General features: G+C 43.8%; 1 protein-coding gene and 1 non-coding gene across 2 annotated transcripts in view; one reads left to right on the forward strand and one right to left on the reverse strand.

Annotated features, from left to right (window-relative positions):
- Positions 1-26288, reverse strand: part of LOC124718728 (synaptic vesicle glycoprotein 2A-like) — a 188461-nt gene that overhangs the window by 76968 nt on the left and 85205 nt on the right. The window contains exon 3 of the mRNA XM_047244345.1: positions 1805-1966. Within this exon, the coding sequence (XP_047100301.1) occupies positions 1805-1966 (162 nt within the window). The remainder of the gene's footprint in view (positions 1-1804; positions 1967-26288) is intronic.
- On the forward strand, positions 24960-25034 carry Trnal-caa. The gene has a single exon. It is a non-coding gene; the product is annotated as a tRNA-Leu (tRNA).

A 26288-nucleotide genomic window follows, 5' to 3' on the forward strand; every position in this document is an offset into this window, starting at 1 on the left:
GTCATCCTCGTGGTGTAGCAATTTTAATGGCCAGTAGTGTAATAACGATGTGGTAAAATACTCTCCTCTTTGCATGCTGTCATTTGGCAAAATCTCATTTCAATATCTGAAACTGTTTATGAAATATGAGGAATGTTGTGGATATTTCACTCTGGCTTTATCGCTGGCGCGGCGCGATCGTAAACGAGTGTGCTACATCAGATCAATTTTTCTGGAGACTGGTAGAGACAGATATCTCTACTCAATTCTAAAGAAAAATTTAATGTGTTTGCTCAATTACATACGCAACAACATATTATATAATACGCAACACATGTAAAATCATAGCCATCTCTATTTTTCATTGCGCGCTTTTCCGATTTTCGAGTACTCTCTTACTTTCACATAAATATCACAATAGCTACGACCATTAACGAAATGAAGGAGGCATAATCATAAACCTGACATATAAAGCTGTAAGTAAAGCAAAAATTAAATGTTTTTACCGAATAGTTTCTGTAAAATCGACTGAAAAAGATTGCATGGCGCGCTCCTCGATTCTGGCATCGCTTACCGGCCGAAAGGTGGAAAACACTTACAAGGGAACATCCCCATCGTACCCCTCTCAGATTTAGTTGTAAGTTGGCACAGTGGATAGGTCTTGAAAAACTGAACACAGATCAATTGAGAAAACAGGAAGAAGTTGTGTAGAACTACCAAAAAGGCAACATCAAGGATGGTGTGAGCTCACGAGCGCCGTGGTCCCGTGGTTAGCGTGAGCAGCTGCGGAACGAGAGGTCCTTGGTTCAAGTCTTCCCTCGAGTGAAAAGTTTACTATCTTTTATTTTCGCAAAGTTATGATCTGTCCGTTCGTTCATTGACGTCACTATTCACTGTAATAAGTTTAGTGTACGTGTTTTGCGACCGCACCGCAAAACCGTGCGATTAGTAGACGAAAGGACGTGCCTCTCCAGTGGGAACCGAAACCATTTGATCGCAAGGTCATAGGTCAACCGATTCCTCCCCAGGAAAACACGTCTGATATATTCTATACGACACTGGTGACGGCATGTGCGTCACATGACAGGAATATGTTGTCGACTCACCTAACTTGTACACTTGGCGACTGGGTAAAAAGATTCTTCTACCTTGCCCGATTTAGGTTATCTTGTGGATGTGATAATCACTCCCAAAAAAGTGATGAAAACATAATAGTTAGCACACAAACGAAAAATAAAAAATTAATTCTTTCAGTCGAGGGAAGACTTGAACCAAGGACCCCTCGCTCCTCCGCTGTTCGCGCTAACCTTTTTTTTTGTTCGATGTAGTTCGTTGCGTTTGGTCTGGGCTGACGTCACAAGACATCCGTCCAAGTTGACCGTTGATGCCTTGACTCAGTTTTTTTTATTACAGAGAGCACGCTGACCGAACACGCTGAGCTACCGCGCCGGCTGAACCATGGGACCTCAGCGCTCATGAGCTCAACATATCCTTGATGTTGCCTATCTTGCGTATCGACTACTCAGTTTGTATATTTTGCTTATTTTTTTCGTAGTTCCACACAACTTCTTCCTGTTTTCTCGATTGATCTGTGTTCAGTTTTTCAAGGCCTATCCACTGTGCCAACTTATAACTAAATCTGAGGGGGGGTGCAATCTGTAAGTTCCTTTGTTAGCGGCCTCCTCTTCCGAACAAACGAATGAACTCTCCCACTTTTCGTGAAGCGCACAGACATTTGTCTTTTGCACAGCGATGGAGCACCTGATCTACAATATTTTGAACACCCTCATCGACGTCACAAGCAGCAGCAAAAGGGTTTACTGACCTATGTAGATAGTGCCGCTCAGGAAGCCCTTCTCGAAGGAGGACATGTCGAAGTCGCACTGGGCCGCCGGCGTGACGTAGGCAGCCGCCAGCGACTCGAAGATGAGCGTCATGAGGCAGAAACCACACACGGTGAGGGCAGTCAGGTGGAAGCGACCCTGCCCTGCAACACACACCAGCATTAGTATTAAGAATGTAGGCAGTGCGTCATAGCGTTATCAGTGCATTTCGGAAAAGTACCGCGAACATTTAATAAGATGCGAAGTACGACATTTGTCCGGAAAATACGTATAAAAGTTGAATAATAACTTTATTTTACAATTATTCAGGTATTACAATATGGTCTCCTTCAAAGTACTCGCCCTGAGACGCGATACACTTCTGCCAACTCCGTTTCCACTGTTGATAACATTGCTGAAAGTCTTGAGTTGTGATGTTGTTCAGCTGCCGTGTCGTTTCCGCCTTGATGGCTTCCACATCTCCCAAGTGCCACCCCCGAAGCACTATTTTGCATTTCGGGAACATGAAGTCACACGGGGCTAAATCGGGTGAATAAGACGGGTGGTCTGTCACGGTGATTGAGCTTCGGGCCAAAACTCGCGCACAACGAGCGATGTGTGAGCGGGCACATTGTCGTGATGAAGGATCCACCTGCCCCCTTTTGCCAGCTCCGGTCGAACTCGGGCCACACGAGTTCTGAGACGTGTCAGAACTTCAACGTAAAAATTTCCGTTCATTCTCTGGCCGGGAGGGACAAATTCCTTGTGAACAATGCCCCTAGAATCAAAGAAAACAATCAACATTGTCTTCACATTGGACCATCATTTCCGCGACTTTTTTGTTCTCGGTTCTCCTGCTAGTTTCCATTCCTTGCTTTGAGATTTGAGGTCCACATCGAATTCGTAAAACCAGGACGTCTCCAGTGATGACTCGGTTGAGAAAGTCCCCTCGTTCCTCTGCTTCCAACCAATCCTCACAGCACTCAACCCTCTTTGCTTTCTGTTCTGGCGTCAAGAGCTTCGGGACGATTTTCGTACACAATTTCTTCATTTCAAGTTTGTGTGTCAGGATTACGTGAACGATTGTTTTGGGGATTGACAGCTCGTCAGCAATCATACTGACTGTCAATCTACGGTCTCTAAGAACACAAGCCCCAATTCGTTCAACATTTGCATCGGAACTCGATGTCGACGGGCGTCCTGGGCGAGGGTCATCGTTCACTTCTTCTCCGCCATCCCGGATCGTTTTTAACCATCTGTTCACGGTTGGTTCCTTCAGAGAATTCTCTCCGTAAACCTGTTTCAAACACTCAAAAATCTCACGGCCATTCTTGCCTAGCTTTGCAAGAAACTTGATGTTGACCTGCTGTTCCTCAATCAGAGAGAGCTCCATGCCGACGGCAGTTGAAAAAGGGTAACTGCCAACAAGCTGCCGCACACTCCCACCTTCACGCAGAGTGCTCTGGCTCTAACTGAGCGTTGATGGGATTGATTACAGCAGTAGTCCCACCTGGCGGTGACTGCAACTTGCACCATAAAGACATTATTCAACTTTTATACGTATTTTCCGGACAAACCTCGTAAACTGAAGAGCCAAAGAAACTGGTACACCTGCCTAATATCGTATACCGCAGAAGTGCCGCAATACAACGTGGCATGGACTCGACTAATGCTTGAAGTAGTGCTGGAGGGAATTGACAATGAACCCTGCAGGGCTTTCCATAAACCCGTACGAGTACGAACGGGTGGAGATCAATATGTTCACGTTTGGTGAGGTTGGTGGCCAGCGGAAGTGTTTAAAATCAGAAGAGTGCTCCTGGAGCACTTCTGGACGTGTGGGGTGTCGCATTGTCGTACTGGAATTGCCCAAATCCGCTGGAATGCACAATGGACATGAATGCATCCAGGTAATCAGACAGGGTGATTTCGTACAAGTCACCTGTCACAGTCGTATCTAGACGTATCAGGTGTCCCATTCACTCCAACTGCATACGCCCCACACCATTACAGAGCCTCCACCAGCTTGAATAGTCTCCTGGTGACATGAAGGGTCGACGGTTGCCCTCACTCCCGTACACGTCCATCCGATCGATACAATTTGAAACGAGACTCGTCCGACCAGGCAACATGTTTCCAGTCATCAGCAGTTCAATGTCGGTGTTGAGGGGCCCAGGCGAGGCGTAAAGCTTTGTGTCGTGCAGTCATCAAGGGTACACGAGTGTCTCCAGCTATGAATGCCCATTGAATGGCTTGCACGCTGACACTTATTGACAGAATATTAGCTTATTCCCAAGAATAAGCAGCTTTCAGTCAGTTAATACGCGGCAGAAATCAAACCTGCATTTGGATCGGACTTCCTTAATACTTGTGCAGAAAGGTGCGCAGTATACTTCTGCATCCATTTTCAATAAGCTACCACTCGAATTCAAAAATCTTAACAGTAAACCAATCGCTTTCAAATCGAAACTGAAGAGTTTCCTCATGAGTCAGTCCTTCTATTCAGTCGAGGAGTTCCTTGAAAAAGTAAGCTGATTCTTGTATTGTTGACTGCATTTACTTAAACTTATAGACTGACTTTTTTCGGGTTCATAAACATTTTATTTTCATCTGTTATTACGTTTATGTTGTAATTTCATGTACTGACACCTTACATGACCTTGGAGGCTTGCTCCTCACTTTGGTCCGACGAAACTTTACGTGTAAATAAAAAAAAAAATTCAATTCTGGGCCATCAACGTGTCACTGTGCGAACCATAAAAAAAAACATCATTGATACAGACGTTCGGAACTGAAGGCACACTCGTGTACTCTTGATGACTCCACGACACAAAGATTTACGCCTCGCCCGGGCCCGTCCGAAAATTTTTTTTGGAAATTTGTGGTAACGTCTTACAGGACCAAACTGCTGAGGTCATTGGCCCCTAAGCTTACACACTACTTACTCTAATTTAGACTGACTTATGCTAAGGACGACAGCACACACCCATACACGAGTGAGGACTCGAACCTCCGATGGGGGAAGCCGCGCGGACTGTGACAAGGCGCCAGGGACCGCTCGGCTACCCCGTACGGCTTCGTCAACTCCGACATTGGACTGCTGATGACTGGGAACATGTCGCCTGGTCGGACGAATCTCGTTTCAAATAGTATCGAACGGATGGACGTGTATGGGTATAGAGACAACCTCATGATCCATGGACCCTGCATGTCAGCAGAAAAGTTCAAACTGGCGGAGGCTCTGTAATGGTGTGGGGCGTTTGTACTTGGAGTGATATGGGAGCCCTGATACGTCTCGTACGACTCCGTCAGGTGACACGTACGTAAGCATCCTGTTTGATCACCTGCATCCATCCATGTACATTGCGCATTTCGGCTGACTTGGGTAATTTCAGCAAGACAATTAAATCTTGATAAACTGTCAGTGTAGTAGCAGTAACCGATCTACCAACTGTGCCAGATACTTGCTGTCTTGGACCTTGGCGACTGCTGCGCCGTATTCTGCCTGTCTACATATCTCTGTATTTGAACACGCATGACGCCCGGGTTCTCGGGTTCGATTCCCGGCGGGGTCAGGGATTTTCTCTGCCTCGTGATGGCTGGGTGTTGTGTGCTGTCCTTAGGTTAGTTAGGTTTAAGTAATTCTAGGGGACTGATGACCATAGATGTTAAGTCCCATAGTGCTCAGAGCCATTTGAACCATTTTGAACACGAATGTCTATACCACCTTCTTTGGCGCTTCAGTGTAGTATATCACCAAACTGGTCCACAGATCTGGAGAAAATGCTCACAACTATAGAGGACTCTCTACTCCTCAAAGGCATTTGTAATGCTGCCATTGCGATAAAATTGGCACATAACATATTAAACTCTGAAGAAGATTAAGAAAATAATATTTTTGAAAAATCTATTTTTTGGACCCAAACGCATTACATGCTCGCTAAATGAAATGCACTACGCGTTTCAGTGGGTTTCCACCCATATCCCAGTGGCAGCCCGTCATTGGCTACCGCTAGTATCTGCCTCTCTCATGTGAGAACGTCAATTCCGGGAGCTGCCGCGTCATCCCAGAGAACGCTTGCCCCGCCACTGCCGTGTGTGCCGCATTCTAGTGAGAACCGGCCTTAAAGCATAACGATGTTTACAATGAATGAGGTCAGGGGCAGCTCGTAAGCACACATCACCTCTTATCTCACAGATAACAAGGTTGCGGACCCATGTCCGCTGAAACGTTCGTGCTTCTATTGCCGGATACTTCCATCCGTATCACTTTCCGCTATTAATTATGTAACCCTCCGTAAGTGTAGTGTGACAATGAACAAAAACACGCGCAGCCACACACCTACGGAAGCCGAGTACTTGTAGAAACCTTAATGACGTCGTCAGCAAGACACTGGCGAACAGCAGGCTCAAAGGTTAGGCGAGAGTCAACACCGAGCACGGAGGACCACGCAAACCACCAAGCGGCTGTCTCCGACTGACAGCCATCAAATGGTTCAAATGGCTCTGAGCACTATGGGACTTAACATCTGAGGTCATCAGCCCCCTAGAACTTACAACTACTTAAACATAAGTAACCTAAGGACATCACACACATCCATGCCCGAGGCAGGATTCGAACCTGCGACCGTAGCAGCAGCGTGGTTCCGGCCTGAAGGGCCTAGAACCGCTCGGCCACAGCGGCCGGCTGACAGCCATCCCATAGCGTGGCTGCTCTACGTCTCCATAACCCATGAGTCGAAATCATTTATTTAATTTAATTTATTTCTCTACTTAACCTGGTAAGGCTTGTGTCATCTCACATCTAGCGAGGTATTCTACATGTAAATTTAAATAAAAATCAATTGCCGTATCTACGGAAGATCATTACCTGAGAACGGCTTTGACTGATTTGGTTTATTTTTGTTGTTGTTTTCATTAGTGTCAGGACGAGTTTTGTATGAAGGAGAATTTCTGGAAATACAACGGGTATGGTGGAAATTAACATTAATTGCAACACGTATAAAATATCATCATTTAAGAATGGCTCAACGAATTTGACTGAGTTTTGTCTTTGTTGTGTTTGTAATTATCAGGACAAGGTTCGTGTGAAAGAAAATTATTGGAAAATTCACCGGAAAAATCAGTGACGAAAAATCGATTGTGAAAGAACATCACCTGAGAACGGCTTAAACGATTTGGTTGTTTTCTTCAGATATTAATTTTTTTTTATGTTCGTAACTGTAGGTGGTAATTGCGCTTTTGATGTGAAAAAGGCAACAACAAAATTTAAATTAAATTTGACATTTCTGCTGTCACATGTTATAACAAAAAAACTCAGTTTGACAGATTTTATTTATATAATGTTGTACCAAATATAATCACCCGATTTGGCGCGTCCATATTTCTGAAACTGATAAACATCTACAATGAATTTGGATTTTTCATGAATGGGAAACTCAAAAACGTTTTCATAGGTGTTCAATATGCCCCTCCCGATGTCTCAGTTCATTCACTGTTGATGGTAACACAGTCTTATTAACCCCCACAATAAATAATCACGTACAGTCAGGTCCGGTGACCTTGGAGGCCAGTAATGTAAGGCTGAATCATTTGGTCCTGTGCGACCGATATATCGTTCAGTAATCCTTCGATTTAAAAATTCCCGCACTTCCAGATGCCAGTGTGGAAGTGCCCCATCCTGTTGGTAAATGAAGTCATTCGAATCAGTCTCTAACTGTGGGAAAAGGAAATTCTCAAGCATATCGAGATATGTGCTTCCTGTGATAGCTTTCTCAAAAAACCTTGGCCACATACCTTTTCCCGTGAATCTGCACTAAACACATTAAATTTTGGAGAGTCCCTCTCATGTTGTTCAATTTCATGTCATTCTTCTGTACCCATATTCTCACAGTACGACGGTTCACCTTTCCATTTAAATGGAATGTTGCCGCATCGCTAAACACGAAGCGTGGATGGAAACTGTCATCTTCCACGTTGCCAAGGACGAAATTACGGAACCCCACACGTTATTTGTCACACTTTACAGTTGCTGAATTTTGTATTATTTCATGTGTAAACGTCAACGCAGCACACGCTAAACGGACATCGGAGACATGTTGAGCTGTCGAGCTGCACGGCGAACGGATTTCTGCGGGCTCCTTGTGAAACTATGCCGGATGCATTCGCGTCTGTGTCAGACACTCGAGGACGGCCCGGCGATTTGCCTTCACACAAACAACCTGTTTCTCGTAACTGTTCATGCCATCTAATGCTCTGTGCTGTAGGAGGATCCACACCATACTCAGTACGAAAGTTACGCTGCACAGTTATTACTGAAATGCACTGCGCAAAATGTGGAACACAAAACGCTTTCTGTTGTCCCGACACCATTTTCACTAGAACTGAAGTGGGTCCACACTGCTGCTACCTCGTGGCAACTGTGTAAATCTCGAGAGTTTGCTCTTTCCAACAATACGTTGTTCCCGCACCTATCTCAAATAACATAATAGTTATGATTGTTTTGAAATCGGATGATTGTTTTTGATACACCCTGCATAACATATAGGGTGAACATTAATAAAACCGACAAATTGCAGAGACGGACTCCTGAATGGAAATGATGAAAAGAGCTCGTATGAACATGTGTCTGCAAATGGACCTGCATGCAATGACAATAAATCGTCCCGGAAAACAATACAGAGCTGCATCGCATCCATGTGACAACAGATGTTCATCATGGCGTCCCAGCATGGACACGCTGTAGAAAGGTCTGCACATCAGGAACTGGTACAGCATACACAATGCTGTCCATATGCTCCCAGAGGTAAAAATACAGGTTGTTTAAGTCCGATGATCTAGCGGACCACCCTAAGTGCCTTCGCGTTCTATACAACATTCAGGGAAGACGTCCTGTCGGCGAACTGTAATGCTGAAGTGGGGAGGTGCTCCGTCATCCAGAAACCACAACCCGTCGTACTGCCAAAGGAACATTCTCAAGCAGCCCAGGCAAGTAATCTACAGGTAGTACACGTACGTTCCTCCGTGGAGGCGTTGTGGAATAACAACTTGATCAAGTATGTGGTCGCCAAGAACCCTGCCCACACACTGATGCTGAAACGCTGCTGATGAGACGCCTCAACCATTGACCGAGGACTGTCTGTATCCCACAGATGACGATATGACGATTATGCACACTGATGATGCCAATTCTCGTGAAGCTTGTGTGGTGTCACCGCCAGACACCACACTTGCTAGGTGGTAGCTTTTAAATCGGCCGCGGTCCGTTAGTATACGTCGGACCCGCGTGTCGCCAGTGTCAGTGATTGCAGACCGAGCGCCGCCACACGGCAGGTCTAGAGAGACGTCCTAGCACTCGCCCCAGTTGTACAGCAGACTTTGCTAGCGATGCTACACTGACAAATACGCTCTCATTTGCCGAGACGATAGTTAGCATAGCCTTCAGCTACGTCATTTGCTACGACCTAGCAAGGCGCGATATTTAGTTACTATGTCTTCTGAACAGATAATATGGTGACTCATGTGCCGTCAAAAGCGACGTTCATCATTAATGGATTAAAGTTAAGTATCAAACTAATTACGTCCGCTTTCTGAATTTCTTTGTCATGTTCCAGACCTCACGTCAGTATAGTCCTTCCCTCCTCACGTCAGCCTGCGCGAGCTAAAACGCGTGCATTTCGGCCTCCATTCATAACACGGTGTTGGCTCTTCAGCCAGCACAACAGGTTGCTTCATCGATGAAGAGGACTGATGACATATCTCATAAATGTGATGATCTGGTGCAAGAAACATCGACATAATCTTTCCCATGGGGGGAATCCTTGCACTCTTTGCAGGTGACAGGGATAGTAGCGATTGTCATCCAAGATACACATAATCGTACTTTGACCTACAACGTGTTAGAGGGCTACTTCCCTGTACTAGGGTTCATCTCAATATTCTGTAGAACCTGGTCGTCCAAATCTGGTGTATGCACGGTGTGCTGCCTGCCTGCACGTTCGTCTGTCTGAAAGGACCCGTGATCACATAAATGCCCAAAAAGGGTTTGAAATGTTGTGTGATGTGGTTGGTATCTGTGAATCTACTTGTTTAGGTACAGCCGCGCTACCTCTCGACCTTTTCCATCTGCTTGGTCTTTCACAAACACCATCTGCGCAGACGGCCGGAGTGGCCGAGCGGTTGTAGGCGCTTCAGTCTGGAACCGCGCGACCGCTACGGCCGCAGGTTCGAATCCTGCCTCGGGCATGGATGTGTGTGATGTCCTTAGGTTAGTTAGGTTTAAGTAGTTCTAAGTTCTAGGGGACTGATGACCTCAGCTGTTAAGTCCCATAGTGCTCAGAGCCATTTTGAACCATCTCCGCTTGTTTCAGACGTGAACACCAGACCATTCTACGCTGCGTCAATCACACAGCCTGCGACACAGAAGGGACACGCGGCACGTGGTCAGACAAACTGTCACTCGTCAGTGCCATTTACTGAGGCAACGATGCATTTCCGTGCACATGTTCATAAGACCTTCTTCCTCCATTTCCAGTCAGAAATCCATCCCTGCAGTTTGTCGGTTTTGATTAGATTAGATTAGAGTAGATTAGTGTTTCGTGCCATAGATCCGTGCTGAGGAGATCGTCGTGGATGTGGAACATGTCAATTTTTTAAGCTGAAATAACAATACTAATAGTATGAATATATACAATACATCATTTGTTTCTATTAAAAAATTCGACAATGGAGTAGAAGGAGTTGGCCATTATAGTTCAATTCTTTCATCTTGGCGGCTCTCGCATGCCCGCCCAGACGCGGGAGATTGCTGCGTGGCCAGTTGCACGCGCCAAGAGAAGCAGCGCCATAGTATAGTATAGTTCGCAAACTTACGTTGAGGGGGGAGCGCGCAGTTTATGAAGTGAAGCCGCCACGGCCGCATTAACCCTTTCGCTGCTACAAAGACGTGCTCCCCACATTCCGCGTTGTGCGCGATTTTGTCATCACTGCACTGCTCGCCTGTGCAGACACATGGTGTTCCGACTGCTTTGACACACTTATCATTCGATTTCGCAAAAACTATTTGGCCCAAAAATTTGATTTTTACACATCTTCTTGACCGATACCTTCCCCCCATAAATGACTAAATTTTGTTTCGATGTTCAACGCAGTTATTGTGCAGCATTAAATGCAGTAAACCATTGCACGAAATTTTGAAGAGTTTGCAGAGGTAAAAGTCCATAGCGTACACTTTCCGTATGGTCGATTTTAGTTGCCACAATGTTGAGAATGAAATCTGGACATGATACCTAAATTTCATATAGGCCTAAAACTTACTGTATAACAATATTTCATTTAATTTAAGTACCAGATAGGTGTCGTATGTAATATTGAGAAATATTCCGTCTTTCGCGACTGTAATAAAAGTTTTATTTGCACTGGGCGCGTTTGCCTTTATTTTAAAGCACTTCAGTCAGTCAAAAGGAAGTAGACTAAATACATTAAACAAAACTGTGAACTTACAAAAGCATGTACCCAGTTAAAATGAACACCCTTTATAACATAAACAGTATCTATAAATTGGGAAACTTTTATTTATACCAGAGTCATTTCGCTTTTTTGCAAAACGTTCTGATTAAAACAAAGTTGGCGAACTACACAAAACTGAATTGTGGACGTAATAAAACATAGAAACTAAAATATATTGTCAGTGAGGCGCAGTGCACAAACAATTTGTGTTTGTCACAACGGACAGTAAATACTTGCCAAAACATAAATCAGTCGACGAAAACATTGAATATGATGTCGCCAAAGCAGCGAATCAAAGAATTGCGTCAGACAATCAAGTAGCTCGGCAACGTACGAACCGAAATTCTTCTGTAAATAATACTTTTAATACTGTCGCAGAAGAATATATCTCAATATGAATAGTAAAACAGCGACTGCGGAAGAGAAGATATAAAAACAAAACAGATAACATGAATATTGTATGTGTGCCTTTTCATTGTTTTTAATTGCTGTGAAAAGAAATATTGGAGGACAGAATTAGAAAAACCGAAAAATTCTATAATGAAGAGACAAAGCACTAGAAATTTCAAAAAATTACATTCAAACGAATAAAATTGTTAAAGTAAGACACTTCGATATTGTTTTTAAATAAAGAAATATTAAGCACCAAACAAGGTTTGAACTCAGATCATTTTGCTTAGCAGCCAAACACCTTAACCATCACGATAACGCAGGTCATTGTTGTACAGCACTCCTAGACGACTGTAAAATTTCACGCAAAATACCGACAAACACTGTTGGTATGACTATGAATTACTCACGTTTGAAAGAAGTACAATAGGAAATAAACAATTACCGCTGTTCTTTATTGCGAAAAAGCGGTTCATGAGAATGGTACAAACACCTTTCCTTGCTATCGCCTGAATTAGGAGGCTTATTGCTTGTTTGGTTTAATTAATTAATAGAATATGAAGCAATTGGTATAAAGAATGCTTTGTCCAAACTTTCTATAAAAGAAAGTCTGCTATCAAGACATTGCTTTTGTTCAATTGCTTTATTTATGACTGAACGTTTCTAAAACTGAAGACACTCGTCCGTGCTCTGCACTGCAGTCGAGATATGGCAACGTCGTTCTCTGTTCATTGGTTGACTGTGTTTTGTGACGTCAGATGCGCAGAACGAACCTAAACTCGGCCGCCGTCGTAAATGACGAGTACTATAGTAACTCTTTCAGGCTCCTTTTAAACTGATCTTTATTTGTAACTAAATTTATTATGTTTGCTGGCAAATTATTGAAGATGAGTGTTCCTGAGTAGTGGACCCCTCTTTTTGAACCAAAGTAAGTGCTTTTGAATCCTTGTGCAGATCATTTTTGTTCCTGGTATTGTATGTTTGAACTGAGCTGTTTCTTGGAAAAAGATATTATTTAGGACAAATTTCATTAAGGAGTAAATACACTGAGAGGCAGTAGTTAGTATACCCAGTTCCTTGAAGAGGTTTCTACAGGACGTCTCTGAATTTACTCCACAAATAATACGTATTAACAAGCTTTTGGACTCTGAAAAATTTTGTTTGACTTGGAGAGTTACCCCAAAATATTATACCATATGACATTATGGAATGAAAGTAGGCAAAGTACGCAAGCTTTTTCATTATTATGTCGCCTATGTCAGCTAACACTCGAATTGCAAATACAGATTTGTTAAGGCGTTTCTGCAGTTCTGTGGTATGCTCCTCCCAACTGAATTTATTATCAAGTTGTAATCCCAGGAATTTAACACTGTCAACCTCTTCTATCTGTTCTTCTTCATACTTTATGCATATGCTGGGTGGAAACCTCTTACAAGTTCTGAATTGCATATAGTGAGTCTTTTCGAAGTTTAATGTCAGTGCATTGGCTTTAAACCATTTATTAATACCCATGAAAATATCATTAGCAGATCTTTCTAGAACTACACTCTACGTACTATTTATTGCAATACTTGTGCCACATGCAAACAATACGAACTCTGCTTCTGGCAGTGTAACTGATGAGAGATCATTAATGTACACAAGAAAAAGCAATGGCCCTAAGATGGATCCTTGTGGGACACCACATGTAATTTCTTCCCATTCTGATGATGACTGATGAGTTAATTCACTAGTCCCTTGCACTGACACCCTTTGTTTCCTGTTAGCGAGGTATGACTTGAACCATTTTGCAGCACTGCCCAAAACACCATAGAATTCTAATTTATTTAAAAGGATGTTGTGGTTCACACAATCAAATGCCTTTGACAAATCACAGAAACTACCTGCTGCTTGTAATTTGTTAGCCGGCTGGAGTGGCCGAGTGGTTCTAGGCGCTTCAGTCCGGAACCGCGCGACCGCTACGGTCGCAGGTTCGAATCCTGCCTAGGGCATGGATGTGTGTGGTTAGGCTTAAGTAGTTCTAAATAGCCTTCTCGATATCAGAACCCTCCAGAAATCCAAACTGGTGTTCATCCTGTATAAATACGTACAAAGGGGAAACTTCGTTCTAGCTAATGTCTAAAGAATTCTTGACCGATTTGACGCTCTAATGAAAGTTTGGAAGGACAAAGGCTATATACAGGGTGAGTCATAAATGAGGAAAAATATGTCGAGGACCGCATGCTGCTATGCGTAATACGTGACGCACCATTGTTAACTTCGTTCTCCTCGGTGTGCTGTTTTCGTAAAACAAAAACACCTGTTAACCATTGAACGAGATACCGACGAGCCCTACGATCACGACATGTCATTATGATGAGCTGACGTGTACCTGCCAGCGTTTGAAAGGTACTAGAAAGAACAAATCCCATCGTAATGTGTGTGAAATTGTATCAGAAGTTGTGAATCACACGTTTCCGGCGGTAACGGAGTGTACAGTCGCATGTTAGGGAATGTGTGTCCTGTGAGCGGAAAGAGTGGTCAACAGCGGCGTGCATGACGTGCTTACAGCACCTCTGCGCTGCTCACTCTGCCCGATACTCGCCGTGTCGACAGCTGCTAACGGCCGCCTGGCAGTGTTACTACAGTACCGTGGCAAGCTTCACAAACGAGGAACACGCCGTCATCCACCTTACCTACGGGCTTGCAGATGGAAGAGCTGACGTTGCAAGGCAACTGCATCACGGGAGGTTTCCTAGTCGGCGCCTTCCATCTGCAAAAACGTTTTACTCTGTGGACAGGCGCTTGGGGGAGTGTAGCACCTCCAGGATTTAGTGGTCGTGGCCGACCGTCGACTTGCAGTGCGGGTGACGAAGAAAAAGTGTTACAAACTGTTGCTGAGGACCGAACAATAAGCACCAGGTCTCTCGCCACTGCGGTAGGAATGTCACAATCTACTGTTATGCGAGTACTCCATAGAAACCATTACCATCCCTTTCGCACGCAGAAGGTACAGGCATTATTGCCAGAAGACTACCAGAGGAGGCTTTATCCTACGGCGTCAGACCCACGACCAGCATTTTTCACGTAAAATACTGTTCACCGACGAAACCTATTTCACGAAGGACGGTATAGTGAATTCGCATAATTGGCAAGAGTGGGCGGAAGAAAACCTCCCAAAAAAAGTGTGTGAAATCTTATGGGACTTAACTGCTGAAGTCATCAGTCCCTAAGTTTAGGCACTACTTAACCTAAATTATCCTAAGGACAAACACACACACGCACGCCCGAGGGAGGACTCAAACCTCCGCCGGGACCGGAGAAAACCCTCCACAGCACAGTGATACGAGGGTACCAACAACGATGCGGTGTCAATATCTGGTGTGGCTGATACGGTGCGAGCCGCTATCCTGTGATGATGTTTAGAGCGCGCGCTATAATCGATTACAGTTCGCTGTTCTGGTGCGGGCGGCGCTCCGATGGTGATTTGCTATTACGTCGCTGGCGTGTGTTTGCGGTGGCCGGCGGAAAGCCAGAGGGCAGTCGGTTTCCGGGGATTGTACGGAACGTGAAGTTCGCTCTGCCTGACCTGCTGGTAACCAGCGTAAGGTTGTTGTGCCTCGCAGTATGAGTAGAGTGGTCTGGGGCGGAGGCGACTCGCCGTTGTGCTGGCCATGCGGTGGTGATTAATTGGAGTCGGCGTACTTGTTCTGCCTGCCTGTCTCATGTGGAGGTCCGGTGGGGTCCTGTAATACTCTGGCCCGGAGACAACTAGTCGCTGAATTTCGAAGTCGTCTGCCAGGTTAGGGTGTGGGCTCGGTTGGCTCGTCAGATTTTCCGCTGGAAGCTCCAGCAGCGGTTTTTGAACTTCATTCTGATGTGGGACGGCGATGTTGGAAGTTTTTGCTGCGTGTGTGTGTGTGTGTGTGTGGCACGTTACGATATTTGTTGGTAGTAATTTATTTGCTCAACTGGAGTATCTTTTGGTTATCCCGTTGAGTGGGTCGTTGCCCACACGGTCTGCTCAGCGTTACCTTTGGTGGTGCCCGTTTGTTCCTTTTTGAAGGAATTCACCTAGGTGGTTCCTGTTACCTGCCCGGAGTTGCGTTCATGTATGGTATATTTGGCATTTGATGTGTTAGGTAAAGTCTGCCTAAGAAAGGGGTTTTTGGACAGTATAGGCATAGTGAATTACTGCTGCTTGGTATATGGTGTGAGTTGGCTTCCGGCACGTGTTAAGAGCGCCCGACTTAACGGCGCCGTGGTTTTCATGTGCTGTCGGGATGTTATATTGTTATTTGATTTTTTAATTTTATCTTTTGTTGATATTATCTATCGTGTGTTACAGAACATAACCAAGGTGCGTAAGTGATCAGCATTTGTGGGAGGCATGTCGGGGAGCTCTCAGCGGTTTATTTCGGGGACCGTTTCTAGTGGGAAGGCTCCGAAGTGTTAAGATCTCGCTCGTCTGTGATTGCGTTGAGAGTTATCCTCGCCCTTTGGTTGTATCAAATTATTTTGTTATTATATTTATTGGTTGTGTTGCATTTCTTTGATTTTATGGTCCCAAGTGCCATTATCTTTCTCGAAGTTTTTTTATATAAATGTTTTTAAACTGTAATGCCAAGTTAACTTGTTATTTGATGTTTATCTGTGGAGTAAAATCTTTTAAATCACCATTGTAATTTGTTCTTGCAGAAGAAATTTCTCTTATTTTATGGTGCCAAGTTGACATTATTATTATTATTTAAGTTTATTCAGATGGCTCAAATGGCTCTGAGCACTATGGGACTTAACAGCTGAGGTCATCAGTCCCCTAGAACTTAGAACTACTTAAACGTAACTTACCTAAGGACATCACACACATTCATGCCCCAGGCAAGATTCGAACCTGTGACCGTAGCGGTCACGCGGTTCCAGACTGTAGCGCCTAGAACCGCTCGGACACTCCGGCCGGCTTTAAGTTTATTACTGCTCTTAATGTTTTCCGATTTTATGGTGCCAAGTTTCATTATCATTCTTAAACGTTTTTGTAAATGATCTTGAGTTGTATTGCCAACTTAACTTATTATTGGATTTTGTCTCTTGTGTAAACCGTAAAAGCACTATTGTTAAAGGTTCTTTGATTTTATGGTGGCAAGCCGCCGTTATTGTTTTTTAAAGCTCATTCTTTTAACCATTTGGTAAGTTCTGTAAGTTATATGAATTTGTTATTTAAAAGAGATTAGTATTGGCAATTTAATAAATTGTGTACAGAGTGTGCTGTTTGGATGTTATTGGGTGAAAATTCTTGGATAGTTGTCCTATAAGAACACACATTCCAGTGGTATTATTGATGACCATCTCATAGGGCCACATGTGCTACCACAAAGACTTACAGGAGAGCGGTATCTACGTTTCCTGGATGCTCCATTACCGGAATTGTTAGTTTGGCCTTTCGTATGAACATACCTGATGGTGCCCCCACTCACTTCAGTGGCACAGTGCGACGCCACCTGGAGAATGCCTTCCCTTCGAAATGGATCGGTCGTGGAGGCCCTGTAGCGTGGCCAGCAAGATCGCCAGACCTCAATCCACTGGATTTTTTTTTGTGGGGCCATCTGTGATTTATGAAGGAGAGGTTGTTGATGTCAACACCTTACAACGCGGAATAAAACATGCATGTGATATTACTCAAAGAGATGATGGATCATGTTCAGCAATCCTTCCTGTTAACAGTTCAACTTTGCCACACACATCGTGGCCGTCATTTCGAACAGTACTTATAAACTAGCACTGCAGCTTCTGGTCATGTGTTTCTATGTTAGTTTCGATTTGTACAGCCGTATTGTATTCGTTTGTATTAACTGCCACATACCTGTGTAGTTGTATTTTGTATTCTGCATCTATGTACTCGTTTCTTAAAACTGAGTCCGGGACACAAAAACCAAATTATAAAACATGGAATGTAGTCTAATTAAGTCGGGTGATGCCGAGGGAATTAGATTAGGAAATGAGGCACTTAAAGTAGTAAAGGAGTTTTGCTATTTGGGGAGCAAAATAACTGATGATGGTCGAAGTAGAGAGGATATAAAATGTAGGCTGGCAATGGCAAAGAAAGCGTTTCTGAAGAAGAGAAATTTGTTAACATCCAGTATTGATTTAAGTGTCAGGAAGTCATTTCTGAAAGTATTCGTATGGAGTGTAGCCATGTATGGAAGTGAAACATGGACGATAAGTAGTTTGGACAAGAAGAGAATAGAAGCTTTCGAAATGTGGTGCTACAGAAGAATGCTGAAGATTAGATGGGTAGATCACATAACTAATGAGGAAGTATTGAATAGGATTGGGGAGAAGAGAAGTTTGTGGCACAACTTGACCAGAAGAAGGGATCGGTTGGTAGGACATGTTCTGAGGCATCAAGGGATCACCAATTTAGTATTGGAGGGCAGCGTGGAGGGTAAAAATCGTAGAGGGAGACCAAGAGATGAATACACTAAGCAGATTCAGAAGGATGTAGGTTGCAGTAGGTACTGGGAGATGAAAAAGCTTGCACAGGATAGAGTAGCATGGAGAGCTGCATCAAACCAGTCTCAGGACTGAAGACCACAACAACAACAAACAACAAAACATGCATGTACAGAACTGCAGCCCCTCCTCACGTCCCTTCTCCTATGCCAACCAGCCACGATACATAATACCGGCCAGCGTAACCGGTACGAGAGAGATGTGGGCGCTGTCATTGCTCGCGGTCTCACGCAGACCGTCGCTTGACACCGCATGCCTCGCCTTCTCGTGGGCGGCTAGACTACCTGCAACACTCGTGTGTTGTGCCCTGTTGCCGATCTGTCCCCTTGGGAGAGGGCGTTGCACAGGAACACCCAAAAGTCACCTTCATATTTCCTGATTTTTACCATTCAATTGCAGTGTCATTTATCAACATAGGAACATCCGGTAAACGAATCTGTGTTTGTAGTTCAGTGTGTGACAATTTGCACGCCATATTTTTCCTCATTTATGAATCACCCTGTGTATTTGTAATATACACTACCGGCCATTAAAATTGCTACATCAAGAAGAAATGCAGATGATAAACGGGTATTCATTCGACAAATATATTATACTAGAACTGACATGTGAGTACATTTTCACGCAATTTGGGTGCATAGATCCTGAGAAATCAGTACCCAGAACAACAAACTCTGGCCGTAATAACGGCCTTGATACGCCTGGGCATTGAGTGAAACAGAGCTTGGATGGCGTATACAGGTACAGCTGCCATGCAGCTTCAACACGATACCACAGTCCATCAAGAGTAGTGACTAGCGTATTGTGACGAGCCAGTTGCTCGACCACCATTCACCAGACGTTTTCGATTGGTGAGAGATGTGGAGAATGTGCTGGCAAGGGCAGCAGTCGAACATTTTCTGTGTCCAGAAAGGCCCGTACAGGACCTGCAACATGCGGTCGTGCATTATCCTGCTGAAATGTAGCGTTTTGCAGGGATCGAATGAAGGATAGAGCCACGGGTCGTAACACATCTGAAATGTAACGTCCACTGTTCAAAGTGCCGTCAATGCGAACAAGAGGTGACCGAGACGTGTAACCAATAGCACCCCATACCATCACGCCGGGTGATACGCCAGTATGGCGTTGACGAACACACGCTTCCAATGTGCGTTCACGGTGATGTCGCCAAACACTGATGCGTCCATCATGATGCTGTAAACAGAACTTGGATTCATCCGAAAAAATGACGTTTTGTCATTCGTGCACCCAGGTTCGTCGTTGAGTACACCATCGCAGGCGCTCCTGTCTGTGATGCAGCGTCAAGGGTAGACGCAGCCATGGTCTCCGAGCTGATAGTCCATGCTGCTGCAAACGTCGTCGAACTGCGTGCAGATGGTTGTTGTGTTGCAAACGTCCCCATCTGTTGACTCAGGGATCGAGACGTGGCTGCACGATCCGTTACAGCCATGCGGATAAGATGCCTGTCATCTCGACTTCTAGTGATACGAGGCCGTTGGAATCCAGCACGGCGTGCCGTATTACCCTCCTGAACCCACCGATTCCATATTCTGCTAACAGTCATTCGATCTCGACCAACGCGAGCAGCAATGTCGCGATACGATAAACCGCAATCGCGATAGGCTATAATCCGACCTTTATCAAAGTCGGAAACGTGATGGTATACATTTCTCCTCCTTACGTGAGGCATCACAACAACGTTTCACCAGGCAACGCCGGTCAAGTGCTGTTTGTGTATGAGAAATCTGTTGGAAACTTTCCTCATGTCAGCACGTTGTAGGTGTCGCCACCGGCGCCAACCTTGTGTGAATGGTCTGAAAATCTAATGATTTGCATATCAGAACATCTTCTTCCTGTCGGTTAAATTTCGCGTCTGTAGCACGTCATCTTCGTGGTGTAGCAATTTTAATGGCCAGTAGGGTAGTTAATTGCTCTTGAGTCGCTCTGGAGTACTTTTGCGATAGTTATCTGGATGCAAACGCTATTAGATTGTTTCAGTTTTGGAAGTTTGATAATTCGTGAGGTAGGGACTGAAGTGTTGCTTAGTCATTCGACTGATGAAAGTAAATCTTTACCGTTCTCAACGCGGCGGTATAGTTAAGACGAGTGTTGGACTTCAATTGAGTGATATTGGTTTATCGGACTTAGCCTTCGTACTGATGAACATTTACGAACTTTGAGAGCAATGGTTCAACGACAGAAACACAATTCATAGTCTTGAGTAGGACACAATAAAACGAAGACACGAAGTAAGACAACTACGCCAATTAGTCAAAAGTTGTCGTCAGCGTCACGATTACTGAACTGAACAGAAGTAAATCTTGAATGACATATCGGTGTGCGTCTGTTGTAGGGACAAACAATTAATTATAGAAAGAACAATAAAATCTGAGTCAAAAGGTAAATCTTACGTGCCACCTAACTCATTAAGGGGGGTAGGACGTCAAATGGACCGACTTGGAGCGGGAGAGGCGCAACAGAACATTTTAATTTCCACTGTCTATACTTTTTTCAAATAAACACCTGAAACTTTGTCAGCATTGCCAGGAAGGATTCGGGATTCGTACTCATAGTAGGGGGAAGTTCAAAGACTAAAAAAAATACATTTTTTTACATGTGAAGTTTCATCAGTTTTTCACTTACTATTGGCTGCATTTGTTGCTATAGGTACACTTTTCTTTATAAGTGTGAGAGATTCTTCGATGCAATTTGCATAGCATACAAACCGTACTTACAGGTGTATGAAACTCTAGAATTTATTTTATTTATGAAAAAATGAATGAGCTGTTACATTCTAAACTTCATGTTTAGAACAAAACTCAAATTTTATTGTTAATTACCTCAATTTTTACCGCAGTTTTTAACAGATTTGGAAAATTCTAGAGTTTCATATACCTGCAAGTATCGTGTGTATGCTGTGCAAAATTTATCGAAGAATCTGTCTTACTTATGAAGAAAAGTATACCTATAGCAAAAAATGTAGCCAATAGTAAGTGAAAAAAATGATGAAATTTCACATGCAAAAAACTATTTTTTATGTTTTTGAACTTCCGCTGCAGTGAGTGTGAATCTTGAATCCTTCCTGGTCATGCTGACAAAGTTTTATGAATTTATTTGTAAAAGTATAGGCAGTGGCAATTAAAACGTCCTGTGGTACCTCTCCTGCTCCATGTTGGCCCGTTTGACGTACTACCCCCCTTAAACGGACAATACAACGTGTATTAATGCAAGTTGGTTGACTCTTTAAACATTTTAACTGACTAAGTGAGTACATGAATAATGGACAGTGAAGAGTGATTCGTTTAAACCAGTATCACAGCGTATTAAAAAACATTTACTCCAACGTAAGCTACCTCTGGAGTTAAGTCGGACCGTTGTTAATAACTTGACGTAGCAACAGCATAGCAACGGAACAGCAGACGGCAAATTTTCATCCTCGCTATGTATGATGTGAAAAATGACCGTAATGACGAAACCAAGAATCAAGATTTTATTTCATCACGGGACTAACCGGGCATAAAAATAAACGATTGCAGTTTACCAGTTCGCACAAGATTAGGAGACTGTTGCGGACAGATAGCAGAATATTTCTAAACCACGCGAGGGGTTGTGTTCTTATGAGAATTACAGGTGCTGTTCCACGTCATACCGACGGGGACGAACATCGTTACGAGTAGCGTCTCCTTCCGGCGAGTGAAGGAGGAGGGAAGGGATGTAACAACAACAACAACAACAACAACAACACACACACACACACACACACACACACACACACACACACACACACACACACACACACAGTCTACACACTGCGAAGTTCAGAAGAACGCGAAATCCTGAAGATTGGCTAAAATTTACAGACGCGCTAAATTTGCCACGGACTTCAATGCGAGATGCCTTTAATAGGTTCCACAACAAAACATTGCCTCGAAATTTGGTAGAAAATCCGAAGAAATTCTGGTCGTATGTAAATTACACAAGCGGCAAAACGCAGTCAATACCTTCACTGCGCAGTGCCGATGGTACTGTTAGCGACGACTGTGCCGCTAAAGCGGAGTTATTGAACGCAGTTTTCCGAAATTCCTTCACCAAGGAAGACGAATGAAATATTCCAGAATTGAAACACGAACAGCTGCTAGCATGAGTTTCTTAGAAGTAAATACCTTACGGGTTGCGAAGCAACTCAAATCGCTTGATACGGGCAAGTCTTCAGGTCCAGGCTGTATACCGATTAGGTTCCTTTCAGATTACGCTGATACAATAGCTCCCTACTTAGCCATCAGATACAACCGCTCGCTCAGCGATAGATCTGTACCTGCAGGTCGCACCAGTGTTTAAGAAGGGTAGTAGGAGTAATCCATCGAACTACAGACCTATATCATTGGCGTCGGTTTGCAGTAGAGTTTTGGAGCATATACTGTATTCAAACCTTACGAATCACCTCGAACGGAACGATCTATTGATACGTAATCAGCATGCTTTCAGAAAACATCGTTCTTGTGCAACGCAGCTAGCTCTTTATTCGCACGAAGTAATGGCCGCTATCGACAGGGGATCTCAAGTTGATTCCGTATTTCTAGATTTCCGGGAAGCTTTTGACACCGTTCCTCACAAGCGACTTCTAATCAAACTGCGGGCCTATGGGGTATCGTCTCAGTTGTGCGTCTGGATTCGTGATTTCCTGTCAGGAAGGTCGCAGTTCGTAGTAATAGACGGCAAATCATGGAGTATAACTGAAGTGATATCAGGTGTTCCCCAGGGAAGCGTCCTGGGACCTCTGCTGTTCCTGATCTATATAAATGACCTGGGTGACAATCTGAGCAGTTCTCTTAGGTTGTTCGCAGATGATGCTGTAATTTCCCGTCTAGTAAGGTCATCCGAAGACCAGTATCAGTTGCAAAGCGATTTAGAAAAGATTGCTGTATGGTGTGGCAGGTGGCAGTTGACGCTAAATAATGAAAAGTGTGAGGTGATCCACATGGGTTCCAAAAGAAATCCGTTGGAATTCGATTACTCGATAAATAGTAAAATTCTCAAGGCTGTCAATTCAACTAAGTACCTCGGTGTTAAAATTACGAACAACTTCAGTTGGAAAGACCACATAGATAATATTGTGGGGAAGGCGAGCCAAAGGTTGCGTTTCATTGGCAGCACACTTAGAAGATGCAACGAGTCCACTAAAGAGACAGCTTACACTACACTCGTTCGTCCTCTGTTAGAATATTGCTGCGCGGTGTGTGATCCTTACCAGGTGGGATTGACGAAGGACATCGAAAGGGTGCAAAAAAGGGCAGCTAGTTTTGTATTATCACGTAATAGAGGAGAGAGTGTGGCTGAAATGATACGCGAGTTGGGATGGAAGTCATTAAAGCAAAGACGTTTTTCGTCGCGGCGAGATCTATTTACGAAATTTCGGTCACCAACTTTCTCTTCCGAATGCGAAAATATTTTGTTGAGCCCAACCTACATAGGTAGGAATGATCATCAAAATAAAATAAGAGAAATCAGAGCTCGAACAGAAAGGTTTAGGTGTTCGTTTTTCCCGCGCGCTGTTCGGGAGTGGAATGGTAGGGAGATAGTATGATTGTGGTTCGATGAACCCTTTGCCAAGCACTTAAATGTGAATTGCAGAGTAATCATGTAGATGTAGATGTAGAGTCACTATAAGTAGAACATTAAATAGAAATTATGGGAAGGTAGGTTTTAATTATGAACGCTAGCAGTAATGGGCGTGAGACAAAGGGGTGGAAGAGTCAGGGAAAGAGAAATGTGATAGCAAACAGGTAATGAATGTAAGGGAAGAGGTGGTTGCGCAACTCACAGAGCACGAAAAGGAGAAAGAAGTATTACTGGGGGAAAGTAGGAACATTGGCTTTTCTATTTGACAGAGGTGAAGTTTGTCTCACATGTTAAGATTTGCAGAAAACGTTATGAGGCTGAAAGATTAAAGTGCTTCAACTTCTACTTAAAAGGGTCAGAAGATCAGTTTGTCTGCTATACTTTGAGTTGACAGAAGTCATTACATACCTTCTAATATCATGTCGGACTTCCTTTTGCCCAGAGTAGTGCAGCAACGCGATGTGACATGGACTCAACAAGTCGTCGGAAATCTTCTGCAGAAATATTGTACCATACTTCCTCTACAGCCATTCATAGTTGCTAAAGTGTTGCCAATGCAGGACTTTGTGAACGAACTGATCTCTCTATTATGTGCCATTAACTTTCGATGGCATTCATGTCGGATGATCTGGGTGGCCAAATCATTCGCTCTAATTGTCCAGTATGTTCTTCAAAGCAATTGTGATCAACTGTGGCCTGGTTACATGGCGCATTGTCATCCATAAAAAAAGCCATCGTTCTATAATTAAATTTTCATTCTACAGCGGAGTGTGCGCTGATATGAAACTTCCTGGCAGATTAAAACTGTGTGCCAGACCGAGACTCGAACTCGGGACCTTTGCCTTTCGCTGGCAAGTGCTCTACCATCTGAGCTACCCAAGCACGACTCACGCTCCGTCCTCACAGCTTTACTTCTGCCAGTACCTCGCCTCTTACCTTCCAGACTTTACAGAAGCTCTCCTGCGAACCTTGCAGAACTAGCACTCCTGGAAGAAAGGATATTGCGGAGACATGGCTTAGCCACAGCCTGGGGGTTGTTTCTAGAGTGACATTTTCACTCTACAGCGGAGCGTGCGCTAATATGAAACTTCCTGAAGTTTGGAAGGTAGGAGGCGAGGAACTGGCGGAATTGAAGCTGTGAGGACGGGGCGTGAGTTGTGCTTGGGTAGCTCAGTTGGTAGAGCACTTGCCCGCAAAAGGCAAAGGTCCCGAGTTCGAGTCTCGGTCCGGCACACAGTTTTAATCTGCCAGGAAGTTTCAAGGCCATCTTTGTTCGGCAATATGAATGGCTGCAAATGGTCTCCAAGCAGCTGAACATAACCATTTTCAGTCACTGTTCAGATCGTTCCATATACAGACAGGCCACACCATTACGGAACCATCACCAGTTTGCACCGTGTGTTGTTGACAACTTATGGCTTCGTGGAGTCTGCGCCACACTCAAACGCAACCAATCAGTTCTTATAAATGAAATCGCGACTCATTGGATCAGGCCACGGTTTTCCAGTCGTTTAGGGTGCTAACGATATGATCACGAGCCCAGGAGAGGCGCTAAAGGCGATGTGCTCTTAGCAAAGTAACTCGCGTCGGTCGTCTGCTGCCACAGCCTACTAACGACAAATTTCGCAGCACTGTCCTAGCGGATACGTTCGTCGTACGTACCAAATTGATTTCTGCCGTTTTTTCACGCAGTGTTGCTTGTCTATTAGCACTAACACCCCTTCGTAAACCCCGTTGCTCTTGGTAGTTAAGTGAAGGCCGTCAGCTACTCTGTTGTCCGTGGTGAGAGGTAATGACAATTTTGGTACAGCTTTTAAGGAACCATTTGCACTCTAGCACAGACAATATTTAATTTAGTTAACTTAGATTACATGTATCGATTTTTTAAGACAAGAGAATGCAAAATAAAGCAATTAACACCGCTCTCTTGTCACAGCCAGTAGGCATCAGCACGCTCTTATGTCATTCGTTGTCTTAGAAGGACATATTATTTTGTGCGGCTCCACAGTAAGCCATTTGAAATTTATTTGCAGAAAAGAGGCGCAGAATTAATAAGTCGCTCTCATTTGTGAATTATCTGCAATTATTTAGATAGAATTTTACGTGTCATTTATATCGCAATGTACATGTTAAAATGAATATATGTTTTATTTAATCGTATGCTTTTCTTTGTTTTAGTAGTTTTAGTCACTCCATTTTCATGATTGAAGCTGAGGTCAGATATGAGACTTTGTCTACAAAAAAAATGCATAATGAGCTCTGGCTACGTTCCGTACATCTTCGGACGTGCGAAGCTCGATAAATTCACGGCTCAAAATTTTAATCCCTCAATTACTTATCCAAACAAATAATTATTATTATTACAAATTATTATTATTATTTTATTTTATATTTTTATTTGTTACAAGCTCCAACTACCACTCCATTTCAGTCTGTTACTTCTTGTCGTGTGGCGATAATCACGGCAGAAACGTTGTCACGTGAATC

This window comes from Schistocerca piceifrons, chromosome 10, assembly GCF_021461385.2.
Source record: "Schistocerca piceifrons isolate TAMUIC-IGC-003096 chromosome 10, iqSchPice1.1, whole genome shotgun sequence".
Taxonomy (NCBI): Eukaryota; Metazoa; Arthropoda; class Insecta; order Orthoptera; family Acrididae; genus Schistocerca; species Schistocerca piceifrons.